This window comes from Elgaria multicarinata, chromosome 1 (assembly GCF_023053635.1).
Source record: "Elgaria multicarinata webbii isolate HBS135686 ecotype San Diego chromosome 1, rElgMul1.1.pri, whole genome shotgun sequence".
NCBI lineage: Eukaryota > Metazoa > Chordata > Lepidosauria > Squamata > Anguidae > Elgaria > Elgaria multicarinata.
Window position 1 is genome coordinate 190,118,707 of NC_086171.1, and position 18,060 is coordinate 190,136,766.

General features: G+C 45.0%; 1 protein-coding gene across 2 annotated transcripts in view; it reads left to right on the forward strand.

Annotated features, from left to right (window-relative positions):
• The window catches only part of SRC (SRC proto-oncogene, non-receptor tyrosine kinase), a 119,400-nt gene that overhangs the window by 67,120 nt on the left and 34,220 nt on the right, over positions 1–18,060 (forward strand). The window contains exons 2-5 of one of the 2 annotated variants that reach the window (XM_063145561.1): positions 1,883–1,956; positions 8,870–9,109; positions 10,501–10,600; positions 14,498–14,515. In XM_063145561.1, coding sequence (XP_063001631.1) covers positions 8,878–9,109; positions 10,501–10,600; positions 14,498–14,515 — 350 coding nt within the window. In that variant the 5' untranslated portion in view covers positions 1,883–1,956; positions 8,870–8,877. The remainder of the gene's footprint in view (positions 1–1,882; positions 1,957–8,869; positions 9,110–10,500; positions 10,601–14,497; positions 14,516–18,060) is intronic. The other variant, XM_063145563.1, reaches the window with a different exon arrangement.

An 18,060-nucleotide genomic window follows, 5' to 3' on the forward strand; every position in this document is an offset into this window, starting at 1 on the left:
CAGAGTTCAGGACACGGAATAACGGGCTCAAGTTACAGGAAGTCAGATTCTGGCTGGACATCAGGAAAAACTTCCTGACTGTTAGAGCAGTACGACAATGGAACCAGTTACCTAGGGAGGTTGTGGGCTCTCCCACACTAGAGGCATTCAAGAGGCAGCTGGACAACCATCTGTCGTGGATTCCTGCATTGAGCAGGGGGTTGGACTCGATGGCCTTTTAGGCCCCTTCCAGCTCTACTATTCTATGATTCTATGTTTGGCTCCTGGCACTCTGGCAGATGCCCATGTGGTCCTCGGGGCCAAAAACATTTTGCATCCCTGATATCAATCAATAATATTTATTGCTGTTGTGACTGCTGTATGGAATGCGGTTACATGAGTGTTGTAGGGATTGCATAACTCCTTTTCCCCAGCATCATTTTCTGTATTTATTTATTTATTTATTTATTTATTTAAAAAAGCAATGTTTGCTTATTTCCATTATGTTTTAAATACCTTTGGAAGTTGAGCGCTCTCCAGTTGTGCCACTCAAGCGCCAAAGAGCCCTTCTGGCCCTTTAAACAAACAAAATCAAAATGTGCCCAAAAGTGAGTAGCTGGATGAGTTGCTGGAAGCAAAGGATCCCTTGCGGCAACACCGAGGACATGGGAAAAGAGGGATCTGGGATCAGGAACAACAGTAGAAATTTAAAGGCCGAGCTAGGAAGGGGTTAACAAGGCGAAAGGATAGAGATCAGGAGCGGAGGTGATGGCTACTGAATATAAGAAGCAGCCACTGAATCCAGGAGTGGAGGAGGGAGAAGTTGAGATGGTGCAGAAAGAATTGTCATTGGGGGGGGGGGGGAGGCTGGGACACCCAAGAGCTGCAGGAGGGTGAGTCTGAAGAAGAGTCTGTTGCTGGCTGCCAAGAGTAGAAGGAAGAAACAGGGAGAAAGGATGCAGCATCCTGGCAGGGAGGGAACTGAGAGACAGGAAACCACAGAGGGGCAAGAGCTATACCTAAAAGCTTCTCAGTGCCTGAGATGGGTGTTATACAGAAGCAGAGTGAGGCTAACCACTGCCAAAACTTGTTTGCTTTTTTGTTTGTTTGTAGCAATAAATCATTCCTTTGAATCCAACTGCTCGGGTGACTGCCCTTCTTTAAGAAAAAAACAGGCAACTGAATATTGAGCCTTGTGGTGTAGGATTGCTTCCAACTAGCTCAGAATTAATAGTAAACAAAGAAGTGGCAAGGTTTTCACCTCCTTGATTAAAAAGAGAGCCAGTGAAAGAGAATTGACTTGGATCATGGAGACTTGGGATCAAATTGCAGCTCAGACATGAAGCTCATTGGCCCACAGCAGACATAACGGAAAACCATAGTTTCCTGCTCCATCACTGAGCAGTAGTAAGCCTTGGGCTGGCCTGCTCCCCCTCCTCTTGTGTCCTCTTTTACATCGCAGCAGGAGGAGATTGGAAGCATCTGCTTCCACTTTTAAATACATCACACTTCTCTGTGACATCTGAACTCAGGGAACTGTGGTTTGTTTAAACTATGACTTGAGAATAAGCCAGGATCTGAAACCACAGTTTAATCCTGACTTGTTCTGGGATATAAGAAGAACTCCGCTGTTGAGGCATGCTTGGTCCCAAGCATGCTATTTTGACATGCTGCTAATGTAATGTGTAGTTTAGCTCATGGCTGCCATCCTAAATACATTCAGTAAGCCCAACTAGGGCTTACTTCTACAGCATGATTATAATCCTAGGCATTCTTACTTAATAGTAAGTCACACTTAAATAACTGTGATTTATTTCCAAGTGTACATGCTTAGGATGGTGCTGTAAAGTCAGACTTTAGTTATGAGGCTTCTAAATTAACATGTTTGTTTTATCTTTCTTAGATTCCAGAAAAGCTGCCGGACTGATCTTCTGCCACCCTGTCCTCTATAGAAAGGCTGTCGCCTGACAGAGCTATGTGAGTAATTTTTATTTCTAAATGCCTACTACCAACTCCAAATACTCAAAAATTGGGAGGCTTTTCTCTAAATCGTGATGGTGCAAGGCTTTAAAGGAAACCACAAGGCTCTTGCACACTACATAACTTGTGTTTTGGAAATTAAATATAATTTAATTTAAATATAATTTCATAGTATGTATGCATATTTACTGATGCATGATAAATAGAAATGTAACAGATGAAGCAGTCCTTAGATCAGGGAGACCTAGAAGCTATCTGTGAGTTACAGGTCAATGCCCCACTTTACACATTGCAGTAGTAGTAAGGAAGCCAGAGGTCTGTTTTGCTTCAAAAATTGCTCGGATGTAACTAAGAGTGGATGTTAAGTCACTTATCCTTCATTTAACACCGGTCGAACAAGGTTCTGATGTGAAGGAGCCCATGTCCTCATTCTCTGAATAATAGTCTGTGCCTTCAGGGTGTGATGGCCATCCATCCTTTGCAAAATAGTGCAAATTGCAAAACCACAAAAGGGCACAGACACGCACTTGAATGTCCAGGGGATGCACAACTGTTTCAATTGTCCCGTTTCTGGAAGTTACCACCATGTACATTCTTTCAGCCCTTCACTTTATAAAGGCCAGGAGCCTTCCTCTCCTCTTTACCTTGCTTCCTAGGAGAGCCCAAACTCTGAAGAGCCAGGAGCTGTTCTAACAGTGCCCATTAGCACTGAGAAATCCTTACCCTGCATAATCAAACACTTCCCTCCATTCTTTTCCACTCATAGAGGCTGGAAAAGTGCCTAGGATTTTTAGACCAGGAGCTACTCTGAAAAAAGTAGATTAGGTAATACCTTTGCAAATGAAGGATTCGTTCACAGAGGATGTGATGCAAAGCCTTCTGGTCTTTGGAGTCCAAGGGGCCCCTCTGACTGCTGCTATTAGACAATGTTCCCAACATGGTGTGTGAGTGAAATCATGAACAAATGGGGAGGCGGGTATGTGTGTAATATTTCCTCCAAGCTGTCACAGGTCTCCACCTGTATTACTAGATCATAATTAGTTCAATTATTATCTATTTAGAATTCTGCAGGTACAGTCAGTAATTCCTGCAGACATGGAACAGAATATGGAAGATGGAGCCATTTACGTTGAAGACTACTATAGTGCCAGAATAAATGGCTACAAACTTGCTGACAGCATGTTTATGATAGAAATCAGGTTTTTAATTGTGAAGTTATTGAACAGGCTTTCTAGGATAGTTGATGGGGAGTGAAAAGTCTTATATGTTAGGTCTGTTAGGATCTGGAAGCCTGTCTTTCCCCCATGTAATCGTGAGTTTTGTTTCCATAACTAGAGAAAAGATAATGGGTATTTGCAGATTTGGAATGAGAGAGAAAGAAAGAGAGAAAGCATGTCTCTTCCTTCTTAAAGACCCGCTAGAAGCATTTTGTCCACACTTTAAGCTTGGCTGATTCTTCATATTTGGATCTGGGAATGAATTCTCTCCCTCCACATGTCAAATTGGCTAGAGACTCATAAGAACTTAAGAAAAGCCATGCTGGATCAGACCAAGAGTCCATCTAGTCCAGAGTTCTGTTCACACAGTGGCCAACCAGCTGCCCATGGGAAACCCACAAGCAAGACCTGAGGGCAACACCACCCTCCCACCCCAGTTCCCCAGCAACAGGTATGCATAGGCATACTGCTTCTGAACCTGCAGGTAGCATATAGCCATCAGGACGAATAGCCATTGATAGCCTTCTTCTCCAGAAATTTGTCTAACTCTTTTAAAGCCGTCCAAAGTGGTGGCCATCACTATGTCTTGTGGTAGCAAATTCCACAGTTTAACTATGTGCTGTATGCTCATATATGCATAAATGTTTTCCCTTCCCTTTGAAGAATGTGGCTTTGCTCCTTTGGAGTTATTCTTCTACAGGCACCTTTCCATTTGCCCTTTACTTATGCCATATTGTGGCCTGGATAGCATTGGTCAATAGCTGATGGATATTTTCCCCTGCCTCCATGGAAGGAGACTATACTAGATCGGGGTGAGCAGAAAGTAGATGGAGAGGTACTGGTAGATCTCTGGGTGATTTGCAGTAGGTCTGCAAACCTTTCTGACTACCAGTTGTCTAACAACGGCAACAACTAAAAGGCTCCTCCCTTCTTTAAATTAGGCTGGTGAAATGAAGAAATCTTGGGTGGGGGGAAACCAGGGGTGGATTTTTGTGTGAAAGGATTGCAAGCTCAGACCTGACCCTGAAAACTAATCCTTTGTCTGAGCCATGTGCTCAGAAGCATCCTGTTCCTTCATTCTTCTCAGTTTATATCTGCCCTCCACCTACGAATTAGGATATTGTACCTTGCTCTAGCTAGCAGATCTTGAGGTACTAGTAAAAAAAAATCCAAACTAGATCCCTGAAGCCTGACCTCTGCTGACCCCTATAAGGTTTTTTATGGCTCTAAGGACAGAGAGCAAGGAATGTACAGACCATTCCAGCAATAGCTTCAAAACAGTCCCATCCCTTCGCAATTCTTTTCCCTCAAGCCTTGGCCAGTCCGGACTTGCCTTCATTACTAACCCAGTTGCGGGAAAGCTTCCCTTATTATGCCATGTTTAATCAGCCTTTGAGAATGCTGCCTGCTCCCAGTCACACTCCACTTCACCCTGGCATAAAGACCAGGCAGGGGGTGGGGCAGGGGTGGAGAAAGAAAAGATCCCCATCCTGTCAAATGTTCACATTTGATCCACATCACCAGCAAACCGGGTGTGAAATCAATTGCAAGCACATTAAACAAATTGGTTTCATAAGACATGCTTTGGGATATATGGAGCAAAGCAAGTAGAAAAAGCAAGAGTAAGGAAGAGGGAGAAGGAAGTGTGCATGTTTCAGAGCAGTACAGGTGATGCAATGCCATGGTATGCAGATTTCACATATTGGGATGGGCCATAGCTCAGTGGTAGAGAACATGCTTTGCATGTAGAAGGTCTCAGGTTTAATCCCGTGGTCTCCAAACAGGGTTAGGAAAGAATCCTGCCAAGGGATTCTTCCCCTATCCAGGGGAACTACTGCCAGTCAGTGTCGAAAATACTGGATTAAATGGACCAATGGTGTGACACAGTAAGCAGCTTTCTGTATTCCTAAATATGATGGCCCTTGTATGGAATTCCTCAGCATGGAGAGATATCTTTTGGTGGCCTGGGGGTGGGGGGTGGGTATATTTAAGTGGTCCCGAGATAGGAAGCTCTAGTGTTCAAGGTCTTTTTCCTCACCTCTGAAAGAAATGGGAAGGTTCAACTGCATTTCTTCTTTGCAATCTGTATCTGTCTGTCATCTCGCAACCGTACAGAAGTTGAAAGAATGTGACTTTTTCAAAGCCACATTACATGTAACATGAACATGGTACTTGAATCCAATGGCTGCCACGGCGGCACTTTGGAATTGGTTTTGGCTCCATCCACTGGAGCGAGCGTTCCTGTTGGCACTCAGTCATCTGATCTGACTACTGGGGCCAAAACAGCCAAGACATAGGAGATCTGTGATTACCTCTTTCACATCTGCAATGAGGCTCCAATTCGATCAGAGCAGTGGTGATGTGGGAGAGGTGGATGGAATTCTCCCCATCCCCTGGCATTTCCTGTAGCAAAATCATCTCCCTGGAGATGCTATTAGCCCTTCTAAGGGGAAAAATGCAGGCATAATACAGGCACTTCTATGTTTCCCCAGCAAGGCTGTAGGAAGGGGTTAATTTCAATCAGGAAAGGGTTAAGCACTCCTTCCCTAAGCACCATTGCTACAAGAATTGTGGGAAATCCAATCAAGGACCTTGGAGGAAAAGCAACCTGCCATTTTTTTCCAGTGTTGGTGACAGCAGCTGGAGAGGGATAACAACAGGGTACTGATGCCATGCACTGGCTGCATTCACACATAACAATATGCCAGGAATCCTGGCTTAGAAAACTACAATGTGCATAGAGGACATGCTTGTGCATGCAGTGCTTTCATTCCTACCTCTCTATTTGCATGAGCAGATAAACAAACCAGGAGATAGAGAACTTTGTTTGATATCTGAACCTAAGATTATGATTAACTATGTCCAAACAAGGCAGGATTCGTAAGCCAACAACCAACCTTGGTTTAAACCTGGCCTATGATCCTGGGCTTGTTTGGGCACATTTAACTATAATCCCAGATTCAGACATCACATGAAACCCTCCTCTTCCTGATTTGTTTACCCGCTCATGAGAACGGAGGAATGTACTGGCTGTGCGCATGGGCATGTGGATCATTCACACCATGATTTATTCAGCCAGGAATCCTACTTAGCGCATTGCTGCAAACACGGCCGCTCCTAGATTAAGAGGAATGTATTCATTCGTTTAGACTGTAGATCATATGAAAACATAAAATACAATTATAAGCATTAGATTACCATGAAATAAAAATGAACAAAGTAAATTTCGGTTTATTCTTGCTGCTGCAAGGCCAAAAGAAAAAAGGATGGTCCAACATTTATCTGCGAATGTCCCTGAAGCCAGCGGTATGGTTGCTGTTGATGAGGAGGATCATGAATTAACAAGGTCTCAATAGTGCTCGTGTTGGCAAGTTTTCACTTATTAGCCTCTTTCCTCACCTGCAAGTTACCTCGCTGTCCCTTGGCTCCCCTTTTGCCTCTGCATCACTGTGTGCGTGTGTTTCCAAAGTGAAAGAAAGAGCCGTGCCGGTGCTGATATGGTGCCCTACAGCGCTTCCTTTTCTGTTCTTGTACTCTATTTTTCGCACCCAATGTCCTGAAAAACATGTGCAAGGAAAAGGCCAAGCTCGGCCTTGTCAGAACAGTACATGTTCAACTCTGGCTTGGCAATAACCCTCTGAGAGGGAAGCTTTGTACAAGTTGCTCAGTCAGGCATAAACCTGAACCTGCAATAGGCTTTTATCCAAAGCAGCTGATCTCTCAGACATACAGATTATGGAGCTAAATGGACCGCATGTTCATACCTGCCAAGCTTTGAAAATCCGAAAGAAGGAGATTGAAGTTCCTTCTTCTGACCTTGAAGCCCCCTCCGTTCCTTTCCCTCCCCATCTCTGCTACTTGAGCTGAAAGGCGGGGGAAACACAATTTATATTCCTCAGATCAGCCTTTCTCAATTTGGGGTCTTCCAGATGTTTTGGGCCACAATTCCCATCATTCTTGACCATTGGCATGCTGGTTGATGGGGGTTGTAGTCCAAAACATCTAGAGAGACCTAAGTTGGGGAAAGTTGCTCCAGATCATAATCCTAAATAAATGTAAAAAGAAAAAAAAAGTATTAAGTCACTTTACTCCTCTGTAGTTCAAAGCTTGGCAATAAATCTTTAATAAAATAATCAGAATAAATTTTAATCTAGACTAAACCCTGGAAGAATTTGGGTCAGAGGTATTTAGCAGTTCAGGTTTAGCAAAGATGTAATGGAGTGGAGGTCTTGCAAGGAAAATAAGAAGCTGCCTTATACTAGGTCAGCCTATTTTTCATCTAAGCCAGGATTGTCTGCTCTGACTGGCAACAGTTCTCCTGAGTCTCAAGCCAGAGACCTTCCTATCACCTGCCACCTGCTCCTTATAACTGGAGATGGCAGGGATTGAACCTGGGGCCTTCTGCATGCAGGCCATGTGCTCGGCCAAGGAGGTCTCCTCTGCTCCAGCATGAGGTTTTGCAGGGCATATTTTAATATGCCAGATTGCAGAGGAGCAGTCTTGCTATGCTTGCTTTGCATCTTAAAACTCTGGCAAAATTTACCTTGATTGTTTATGAAGTTAGCCCTTTTCAGACATCTGTATTCATGGAATGCACCCATTGGCCAGGCAGGCAGCTGGCAGGACCAAGAAACAGCTGCTCCCTCCTTGCACGCCTCCCCTCCCACTCCACACTCCACTCGTGCACCTCCCAACCCAGCTGGCCCTGCCCACCTGGCTGCCAGCAGGCTGGCTGGCTTCCTTGTCTTTGCACGCATACACACACATACCTCAGCAGCACACTGCCTGTACGGTGTTTCCACCTTCAGGAGCTGCGCTGCACCTGCACGAGCTTGGGCAAAGTATCGCAAGAGTTCCCGGAAGTTCTGGAATCTCTTTTGGCCCAATGCGCAGGCGCCGCCCGGCTCCTGAAGGCAGAAACACTTTAGGAGCAGCACGCTGGGGAGGAGAGCAGATGCAAAGAGAACTAACCCAGCTGGCAGCCGAGCAGGCGGGCTATTGTGGCGTGCCCATACGAGCACCAACAAACGTAAGTGGGCAGGCAGGCAGATTGGGGGGCAGGCGGCGGTGGCAGGTCCCCTCTTCAGATGCCAACCTGCCTTGGGCCGGGCCTGGAAGCTGTCCTATATGAAGTCAGCTCATTAGTCCATCCTGCCTAGTACTGTCAGCTTCAGGGATGGGCAACATGTGGGCTGCATGCAGCCCCCCACCAGCACCTGTTTTGCGGCCCCTGTTGTCGCCTCCGCCGCCAAATTTCTTCTAGCAGCAGCAAAAAAAATTGGCAAGTAAAAAAAGGGTCAAATATACTTTAGAAGGAGGCACGTGGGGAACGTACGCCTTATTTTTAAGCATAATTGCACTCCCAGAAGTGTCCTGGGAACATGATTTTCCAACCCGCTCTTCCTCCAAGAGATTTAAAATGGTGCAAGACAGCTAATTTCTCAAAACTACTGCATTGCGGTTAGATTCAAAGGTGGATTTAGTAACTAAAATAAAAACTTTGTCAGGTCAGTTCTGGTTGTTCTGAAATTGTGTTCCATAGTTCAGTCTCTGTCAAGAAGGATCTTATTGTTCAATCTTTAATCAGATAACCCTACTCCAAAGAGAGACAACATTTTTTATCATCCAGGATCCAAGAACTTGCCGCCCATAGAGTGCAGTACTAAACCTTTCCCTTTCATCTTTCCTTGCAGCTTGGATCATGGGGAGCAGTAAGAGCAAACCCAAAGACCCCAGTCAACGGAGACGCAGTCTGGAATCCACTGAAAACATCCACGGCTCTGCTTCTCAAACACCCAGCAAAAACACTGTCCCAGATGCCCATCGAACACCCAGTCGTATATTTGGAAGCACAACTCCAGAACCAAAGCTCTTTGGAGGTTCCAATACATCTGATATGGTCACCTCTCCTCAGCGTTGTGGAGCTCTGTCTGGTCAGTATGATGCCTATCATGGGTAGAATGTTTAATTCTGACCTCTATCACCTATCTGGAATGTATTTCCCTGCATGTCTATTGCACCTAGAGAGGTGCAGTGCATTCCTGTGTGACTATTGCATCTAGAGAGCAGGGTGCAATAGTCCTCAAAGAGAAGATGAGAGCTAAACTTCCATGTCTGCAGAAGGTAGCCATGCACACACCCCATAAGAACACCATGGTGGTGAGAGCAGCATCACTGAAGCACACTTTTATTGACCTAATAATGTGCATGCTTGGGATGGCACTGTTCCCTGAGGAGGACCTATTCATTTTATTCTCTAGAAAAGCAAGTGTCTCCAAAGACACAGAGAAGATCCCTTTGGACATACAGCTCCATGTGCAGGGATTTTCTAAGATTCTGCAATGAATGTGTGTGTGTCAAGTGACAGAAAACACAAAAGGAGGAGAGCTTCCAAGCCAGGTCAGAAAAAAAGGAGAAACGGGTTCTCAGGATGCAAATAACTTATTTTCACAAAGCCCGACACATTTCAGCCTGTATTTTATCCAAAGGCCTTCCTCGGGGGGTTGTTAGAAGATAGTGTCTGCAGAATTTCCTCTAGCAAGATAATTGTCTCCTGTGATAATCTCAGTTGCCATAGAGGAAACAATTGTCTTGCTAGAGGAAATTCTGCAGACATATCTTCTAACAACCCCCTGAGGAAGGCCTTTGGATAAAATACAGGCCGAAACGCATCGGGCTTCATGAAAATAAATTATTTGCATCTTGAGTACCTGTTTCTCGCTTTTTCTGACCATGTCAAGTGACAGAGCCAGTTGGCCTCAATACTGCCTTTCCCATACACATTCATTGTAAAAATGTCTGAAAGGGACTTCTGTGCATTAATTGCCTCTGCACATGCTGCCTTTCTGGTGCAATAAGAGCCCTAACTAAATGAAATAATACTAGAATCCCAGGTCATCCCATGAAGTGGATTGATGGGAGATTCAGGACACATAAAAGGAAGTATTTCTTCACACAGTGCAAAGTCAAACTATGGAATTCGCTACCACAAGACATAGAGATGGCCACCAATTTTAATGGCTTTAAAAGGGGGTTAGGTGCATTCCTGGAGGAGAAGGCTATCAATGGGTATAGTCCTGATGTTTCTATGCTACTTCCAGGTTCAGAGGCAGTAAGTCTATTTTCAACAGTTGCTGGGGAACATGGGCGGGAAGGTGCTAATGCATTCTTGTCTTGCTTGTGGGTCTCCTGTTGACAGCTGATTGGCCACTGTGTGAACAGAATGCTGGACTAGATGGACCCTTGGTCTGATCCAGCATGTCTCTTCTTATGTTCTTAAATGTGGAATGGTGTTTGACAATTGACTGAACCTGTATTGTTCCAGGTGGAGTCACCACATTTGTGGCCCTTTATGACTATGAATCACGGACAGAATCGGATCTGTCTTTCAAGAAAGGGGAACGTCTCCAAATCCTCAACAACACGTAAGTACCTTTTGCCCAGCCAAAGGACTACAACATTTAATTTTGTAGAAAACATGTTCTTCTGGTGGACCCTGCAAATATCTTGACCCGTGTTTGGAAGTTAAAATTATATAACACTTCCTTTCCTTTTTGTTCTTTTTCTCATTTTATTTATTATTTATTTATTTATTGCATTTTTATACTGCCCAATAGCCAAAGCTCCCTGGGTGGTTCACAAAAAAATTCAACTCCTTTTTAGCTGCTGAGTGGATATATTAGGTCAGTTTAAAAACTGTTGTATTGTTCCAATCTCCAATGGATGATAAGCTTCAAGCAGCAGCTCATCCTGATCCTAAGTTATGTTGATTTCTTCTTCTATCCTTCAAATAGAAGAGGAGGGTGGATTCCTGCATTGAGCGGGGGGTGGGGTTGGACTCAATGGCCTTATAGGCCCCTTCCAACTCTACTATTCTATGATTCTATGAAATAAGCTTCCACTTCCTTTCCCCAGTGCAGTGAAAGACTAAGTGTCATACAGTCACTATACATGCAGTAAGTTCTTTCCTGTCTGTTTCACTGCTGTCCATGAAAGAGCTTAAGGTTTAGCCTCAAGGCAAACAAGTAAATTTTTATTCTTTTGGTGCTCCGTAACCACTACAGATGCCGTTCTACCTCAATCCCCATTTTATAAAAATGAATTTGGGGGCAGCAGTGGGTCACAAGGGTTGCAGCGGGGTGGGGGATGTTACCTACCCCTGACTTAGCAGCATGTAGAAGTTAGGATTTGGATGCCTGGCAAAGCATGGAGGTACAGTCATTAAAGAGCAAGGGACCCTGCAAAGCCTGCTTGGGTTTGCCTAACAGAAGGACATGAATCTCTCCTATTCTAACAGTTTCCAAGGTTGGTACAATGGCTGAGACAGGTTTCTTAGCTAAGATCCTACTATGGTTTCAAACATTAAATTTTTTCCCTATCTCATATTGGGCCTTGCTAGACCTACCTGATAATCCGGTGGGCAGTAGGGGCGAGGCCGTGCTGCAGCTAGCGCGGGCCGTAGCCCCTAGGTAGACATAACACACGACGGGGTAAAGGAAAGCCCCGTCGCATCAGCTATTTTTTTAATCTTAAAGGGGCCATGTGTGCAGGAGCGCACCAACGAAAAGGTAAGTCTTTTTTTAAAAATAATAAAGGGTTCGCTGCTCCCCCTGCCCCCGATTTCCCCCCACAATGTCTGATGCCCCCCGCCTGCTCGCTCGCCATGTACGCCCCCTGCTCGCCTTGTCTGCCCTCCGCTCGCCATGTCCGCCCCCGCTCACTTGCCAACCCGTCCCCCGCTCGCCATGTCCAATGCCCCCTCTGCCCCCCTTTCCCCAATCACCTTGCCCTGGCCCCGTTCTTCTTCCCCCCCGTCCCCGATCTCCTTGCCCTGGCCCCGTTCTTCTCCCCCCCATCCCCAATCACCTTGCCCTGGCCCCGTTCTTCTTCCCCCCCCGTCCCCGATCTCCTTGCCCTGGCCCCGTTCTTCTCCCCCCGTCCCCAATCTCCTTGCCCTGGCCCCGTTCTTCTTCCCCCCCGTCCCCGATCTCCTTGCCCTGGCCCCGTTCTTCTTCCCCCCCATCCCCAATCTCCTTGCCCTGGCCCCGTTCTTCTCCCTCCCATCCCCAATCACCTTGCCCTGGCCCCGTTCTTCTTCCCCCCTGTCCCCAATCTCCTTGCCCTGGCCCCGTTCTTCTCCCCCCGTCCCCAATCTCCTTGCCCTGGCCCCGTTCTTCTTCCCCCCCATCCCCAATCTCCTTGCCCTGGCCCCGTTCTTCTTCCCCCCCGTCCCCGATCTCCTTGCCCTGGCCCCGTTCTTCTCCCCCCCCATCCCCAATCTCCTTGCCCTGGCCCTGTTCTTCTCCCCCCCTCCCTGATCTCCTTGCCCTGGCCCCGTTTTTCTCCCCCCCATCCCCAATCTCCTTGCCCAGGCCCCGTTCTTCTCCCCCCCCATCCCCGATCTCCTTGCCCTGGCCCTGTTCTTCTTCTCCCCCATCTGCCATGTCTGATGCCCCCTCCGCCCCCCCGTCCATGATCTCCTCACCCTGGCTCCACTCTTCCCCCCTATCTCTCCCGCCGGGTCCACTCTTTCCCCACCAGCCCCCATCTCCCCCCCCCTGTGATTTTACACACACACCCTGGCCCGATGGGCACAGCACGTGGCTTTCCCCCGCTACTCGTGAGTAAGCCACATAGCCGGGAAAAGCCACAGAACCAGCTAGACCTTCTGCAGCCCTGGGCTCAGCCCGGGGCTGCGGAAAAACCGGGCCACAAGTGGATCCGGTTATCCCAGGTCAAGGGAGGGTTTAGCCCAGGCTGACCCTGGGGTCCCCTGTGCGTCATCTGCACACACAGGGGTGAGCCCGGGTGTTAACCCGGGCTAAACCCTCATCTAGCAACGGCCATTATATATTGACTGTGGACTGGAACATCCCTGCCTCAGCATGGATGGAGAAGGACGAGAATCTATGAGATGGTTTCTGGAGTGATTTCCACATTCGCATGTACACATATATCTGGCTGGGATGGGTAAATTATGCTACTGGATCCAGCAAAGTTAACTGTTCAGCTATCCTGCTTCATCATAGGATACTCAGCAGACCCATGCCAATGAGACATTTTTATCTATCATTCCTGAGAGCATTTTTGAGAGCACTCAAAAAATAAGTGTGGCCTAAGACGTGAACAGGGAATTGCTGCATTTCCATCTTATATGTTGTGAATCATTATTGTCCTACATTGTAGCATCATTGAAAAGGCAAACAGGATAAAGGCTACAGAGCACTTAGCACATTAAAAACACATTGTAAACAATTAATGGTATTATTGCCATATGACTGAGCAGATGGAAGTGGACTCTTCGTGGCAGATGTTGCGTCCTTCTCCTGCTTCCTTCCAGCAAGCACATTTTTCGCTCCTTGTTCTGCTATCTAAACATTGCTTCTGTGCTGTAGGCTATCTAGGCATCTCTTTGGCCTGCTGGAGTCCTCTGTTTCTTGGCTTAAAGTTGCCCAGAACAAAGACAGACCTTTATGAATGTCTGTGGTTAGCTAAATCTTATTCCCCCACCCTACTCCTTCATTTTAAAGGCAGGTGTATTTAATCTGTCTCCTTTCTGTTAATAGGCAATGTGCATCTAATTAAAAGATACTGTGGACAAACGACATGTGGGAGGGATGGTTATCCCCATATCATGCCCTGCTTGTGAGTTTCTCAGAGGCACCTGTCCAGAGACAGAAAACTGGACTAGATGGACGTTTTGATTTGTCCCACCATGGAGGCTCTCACATGAAGAAGGTTAATAGCATGTAACAAAGAGGGTTCATCTAAAACCACAAGTTATTTCGGTACAGGTTTTGTTGTCCCCTCAATAAGAGGTGGCTACCCTCTTCATATCATAACAAGTCAAATGAGTTCCACAAAGGGCTTGTAGCCTAGAAGGCAGAATGTTGGTTTACTCTTTCCTGATCAGCGGAGGAAAAAACTGTCTTGAGGACTGTATTGCATTCATCCTCCTCTTGCTAAGATAATGAGTGACTGTTCTTGGATGTTCTACCTTTAAGACACCCTTTCCACGTCCACCTGTGTACCAAGGAATCCCGTGTATTGCAAAGGATTCTTGGACGTTATATTCTAGAGTTTCATTGGCTAGTTTTTCATCATTATTGGTGTTCTCATTGAGGAACCCTTGATAAGCTTTTGAGGAACATTCAAGACTCCTAGGAATACAATTTTAAAACTATAGTTTAGATCTATTAATCTTGTGTATGCACCTTCTTATTTTCAATAGCATCTCAAAACTGCACTTCTTTTAATCTAAGCCCTGTCTCTTTCTTTCTTTCTCTCTCTCTCTTTCTCTGGCTTCTCATGCTTTCATTTAGGAGAAAGGTGGATGTCAGGTGTGTATCTTCTATTTGATTGATTTTGGCATAAACAGTAAAAAGCTAATCTGATTTCTGATGTCTAAACTGTGGGAAAGTGATTGGAAGGGAGAGGCAGTTTGGACCTGGGGAGGCGAGTAATATTATAGATTAAGCTTGAAGTCCTTATGGTATTTATTCACACATATTGGATCGGTTCACATGTCATGACAACTGTTATTGCTATTGAGTCAGTGTGCTGCCTGGCTAAACAAACCATGGACATTTACCCATTCTTTGGTTAGTGTTACATGCAAACCAGGAACTCTGATTTGTCTGTCCTCTGATATGCCAGAGAAATAACTTGTGGTTTGTTGTTCAGTTATTTCTCTGGATTGTCAGGGGAGAGGCAAGCCAGAGTTCCTGGTTTGCATGTCACAGTGAGCAATCCATGGATGGAAGGTGCACTAGTGTATTGCTTCATTCATGATAACACACATTTTTATTTTTTTTTCTAAACGGATTGTCATGACATGTGAACCAGGCCAGAAATTCAACATTCTAACTCTGGTTTTCAGTATTCTTACTGTTTGTATCCAAGCAGATGGTGTATTCAAGAAGACTTGTTCCCAATAAATGTTGGATTTGGAGTGTTGTGGGTTTCTAACTGGGATGCGAGAGAGATGTTGGTGGTTGATTACAACAAATTCTTAGTCATGACAGTCAACGTTAATATTTTAATAAGTGAAAAATCAAGATCCTCTGCAACATGAGCAAACAGCATTAGATACATGAGTGTGAGTTATTTAGAAGGGCATGGTTTTCTTGAACACTGTTTTACTATGTTTTAATAAGAGTGGAGTTCATAAAACTGAATCTGTCACTTCCAAAGAACTATAAATGGTGAAATCATTCAGTGATATCCCAGAGTTTTAACAGTGCAAGTAGCCATACTGCTTTGGAAGGAGAAGAGCAGAATCCACTCCAATAGAATACACAATAAACAGTAGAAGAATTAGAATAATGCTTCTTCTTTTTTTAAAGAGGAGTCTGTCCTTCTGTTAATCCTCCTCTACAAGTTAAGCAAACTATGCTGTATTATCCTGTTTTTGGACTGGAGCATTTCATATTTGTGGCACAGGGGGAACTGTATAAAAGCATGTCCTAGCATGCTGTTAGTAGGCTAGGCTAGGATCTCTCTCTGCAGTATAGTCCCAGAAGAGCTATGCCATGTTAGCTAGGCCCAGTGTGAGCACTGTGGTGCAAGGAGATAAAGATCATTAAGAAGTTAAGAGTGCATTTACTAAACTGAAATAGCTATTAATTTTAACATGGCTCATATCAAGTGCCAGCCTTTTGCAGGTGAACCCATTTGTGTGCATGGAAGTTCCATGACTCACCTCATCTCGCTCTGACCATGTCTGCCCTCCCTTAAAAAGGTACAACCCAGATCCAGCTGACTTTTGGATGCAATAAAATAATGAAGTGTTGAAATCCAGTTGAGTCTGTAGTTTGAATTACTGTTGTTGTTGTTGTTGTTGTTGTTGTTGTTGTTATTTACAATATTTATATACCACTCCATATCTAAAATAGATTCCAAAGCGGTGCACATAGGAATGAAACAGAAAAAAGAAAGAAGATTAAAAACAGCAATATTTTCCCCAATTTAAAACAAAGGATCAATTAAAAAGTGACTGGTCAGTTGACGAATGCTTCCTGGGGGGAAATTGAAGCAGCAGAGTGTTGATGCCTGCCACACCTCCAGGGGCAGGGAGTTCTAAAGAGAAGGGTCCACCACACTAAAGGCTCTTCTGGTGGACTCCAATCTGGCCAAAGGTCCATGTGGAACCACCAGGACCATGCCCTCCAATGACCTCAGTTACTTGGCAGGTTGGTAAGGGAGAAGGCTCTCTCTCAGGTATCCTGGTCCCAAGTTGTTTAGGGCTTTGTACACTAGTACCAAAACCTTAAACCTGGCCCAGTAGCCAATAGGCAGCCAGTGCAATTCCATCAGCAAAGGAGTTATATGCTGAAAAGAGGCAGCTCCCGACAGCAGCCGAGCTGCTGCGTTCTACACTAGCTCCAGTTTCTGGAATTGGAGGATGTGCTGCCTGTGCTATGATCTTTGTTGGTGCTAACAAAGGTCATGGGTTTGCAAGCACCTTTAATTTAAGCTTATATTAGTTTTTGTATAATTTCACTTGTTTCTTCCCCATTTATTACATGCTTATTTAGTGCTATAAGCTTGTACACAAATCAACTACCATAGTACATAATCACCGAAATCTGCAGCTTGTGCATTAGCCATGGGGCAATGAAAGTGACAAGGGGTTGCTCCTCTTTCTGTTCTGAATCCTGAGAAGCACCCACTCCGCTCTCCTGATGTTCACAAATGTTCTTTCTGCTGACCTAACTGCATGTTCACAGCCTCTTAATGCAATGTGCATCCTTGGACTTCGCAACAGGAGGGTGAGGAAGTGCCACAACAGCACAGACTGTATATTTGGGCTAGTAAATAAATAAATACTCTTTTCATATATGCACATGCAGAGACGACCACCAAAAATGTACCTGTTAGAGCTCTGCAGTGTGGAAGCTGAAGAGCTGCTTTTTCCTGAGAAGTCCCTGATTGGCCCAGCCAAAGTATACAGCTTGCACAAGTCAAATGGTTCTGCCTTTCTCTTTGGTTTTCCCCTGCAATGTTTCTTAAGTTTTAAGGCATGCCATTTCACTGATTTTTTAAAAACACACAAAGTCAAGTTCAGGAAATGTTCAGTGCTAAGTGTTCTCTTGAAATATTAATGTTTTGCAATAATAATCTATTCACACTTTTGAAAAATCCTGTGATCTTCAGTATGGGTGTATTGACGCTGCAGAGGAAAACCACGTTCTGTCTATTTCTTACTTCTTTAGAGAACAAATTCTTCTTGAGGTCTTAATTCAGGCCAGGTCTGAGTGGTAGAACCTGTTTCCAGCACTGAGGACTCAGGCATGGAATTTGTGAAGTAGGAGCAAAAAGAGATTGCCTTTGAACATGTGCAAAGTATCCTGTTCTGACACATATTCTGTGTAGAGTTTTAGCAACCTCTCTTCTCAATACCACTGAGCAACTTACAGTAGGCTCCACAACTCAAGAATACTTCATAGCTTAGGGTGCTTCTGCTTGGCACTGCAATAAATATCTGAACTTTGCAAAGAGGAAGTATCTCAACTGCAGGGGTTTAAAGGTACTATTACTCTTTTTGGCACAGTGGGAACACACATGTAAACACACACACACACACACACACACGCCATTGCTGAATGTGGGTAATTGACATTCCAGTTCGGATTTCAGGAATGGATTTATCGTGCAGCAAAGTCAGGTGGCAGATTTTAAGTACCATAAAGTACTCTTGCACAAGATCTGTTAAAATGAATGGCAGCTGTGCAAAAGCATTGCAGGCCTGCTGCTTAGTACACTAACCCAGAAGTAGGCAGAAAGTATGTACGCATATATGTATTTATTTAGTGCATTTCTATACTGCCCAATAGCAGTTACTTGCTGGGCAGTTTACAACTATTAAAACCATAAAATACGACAT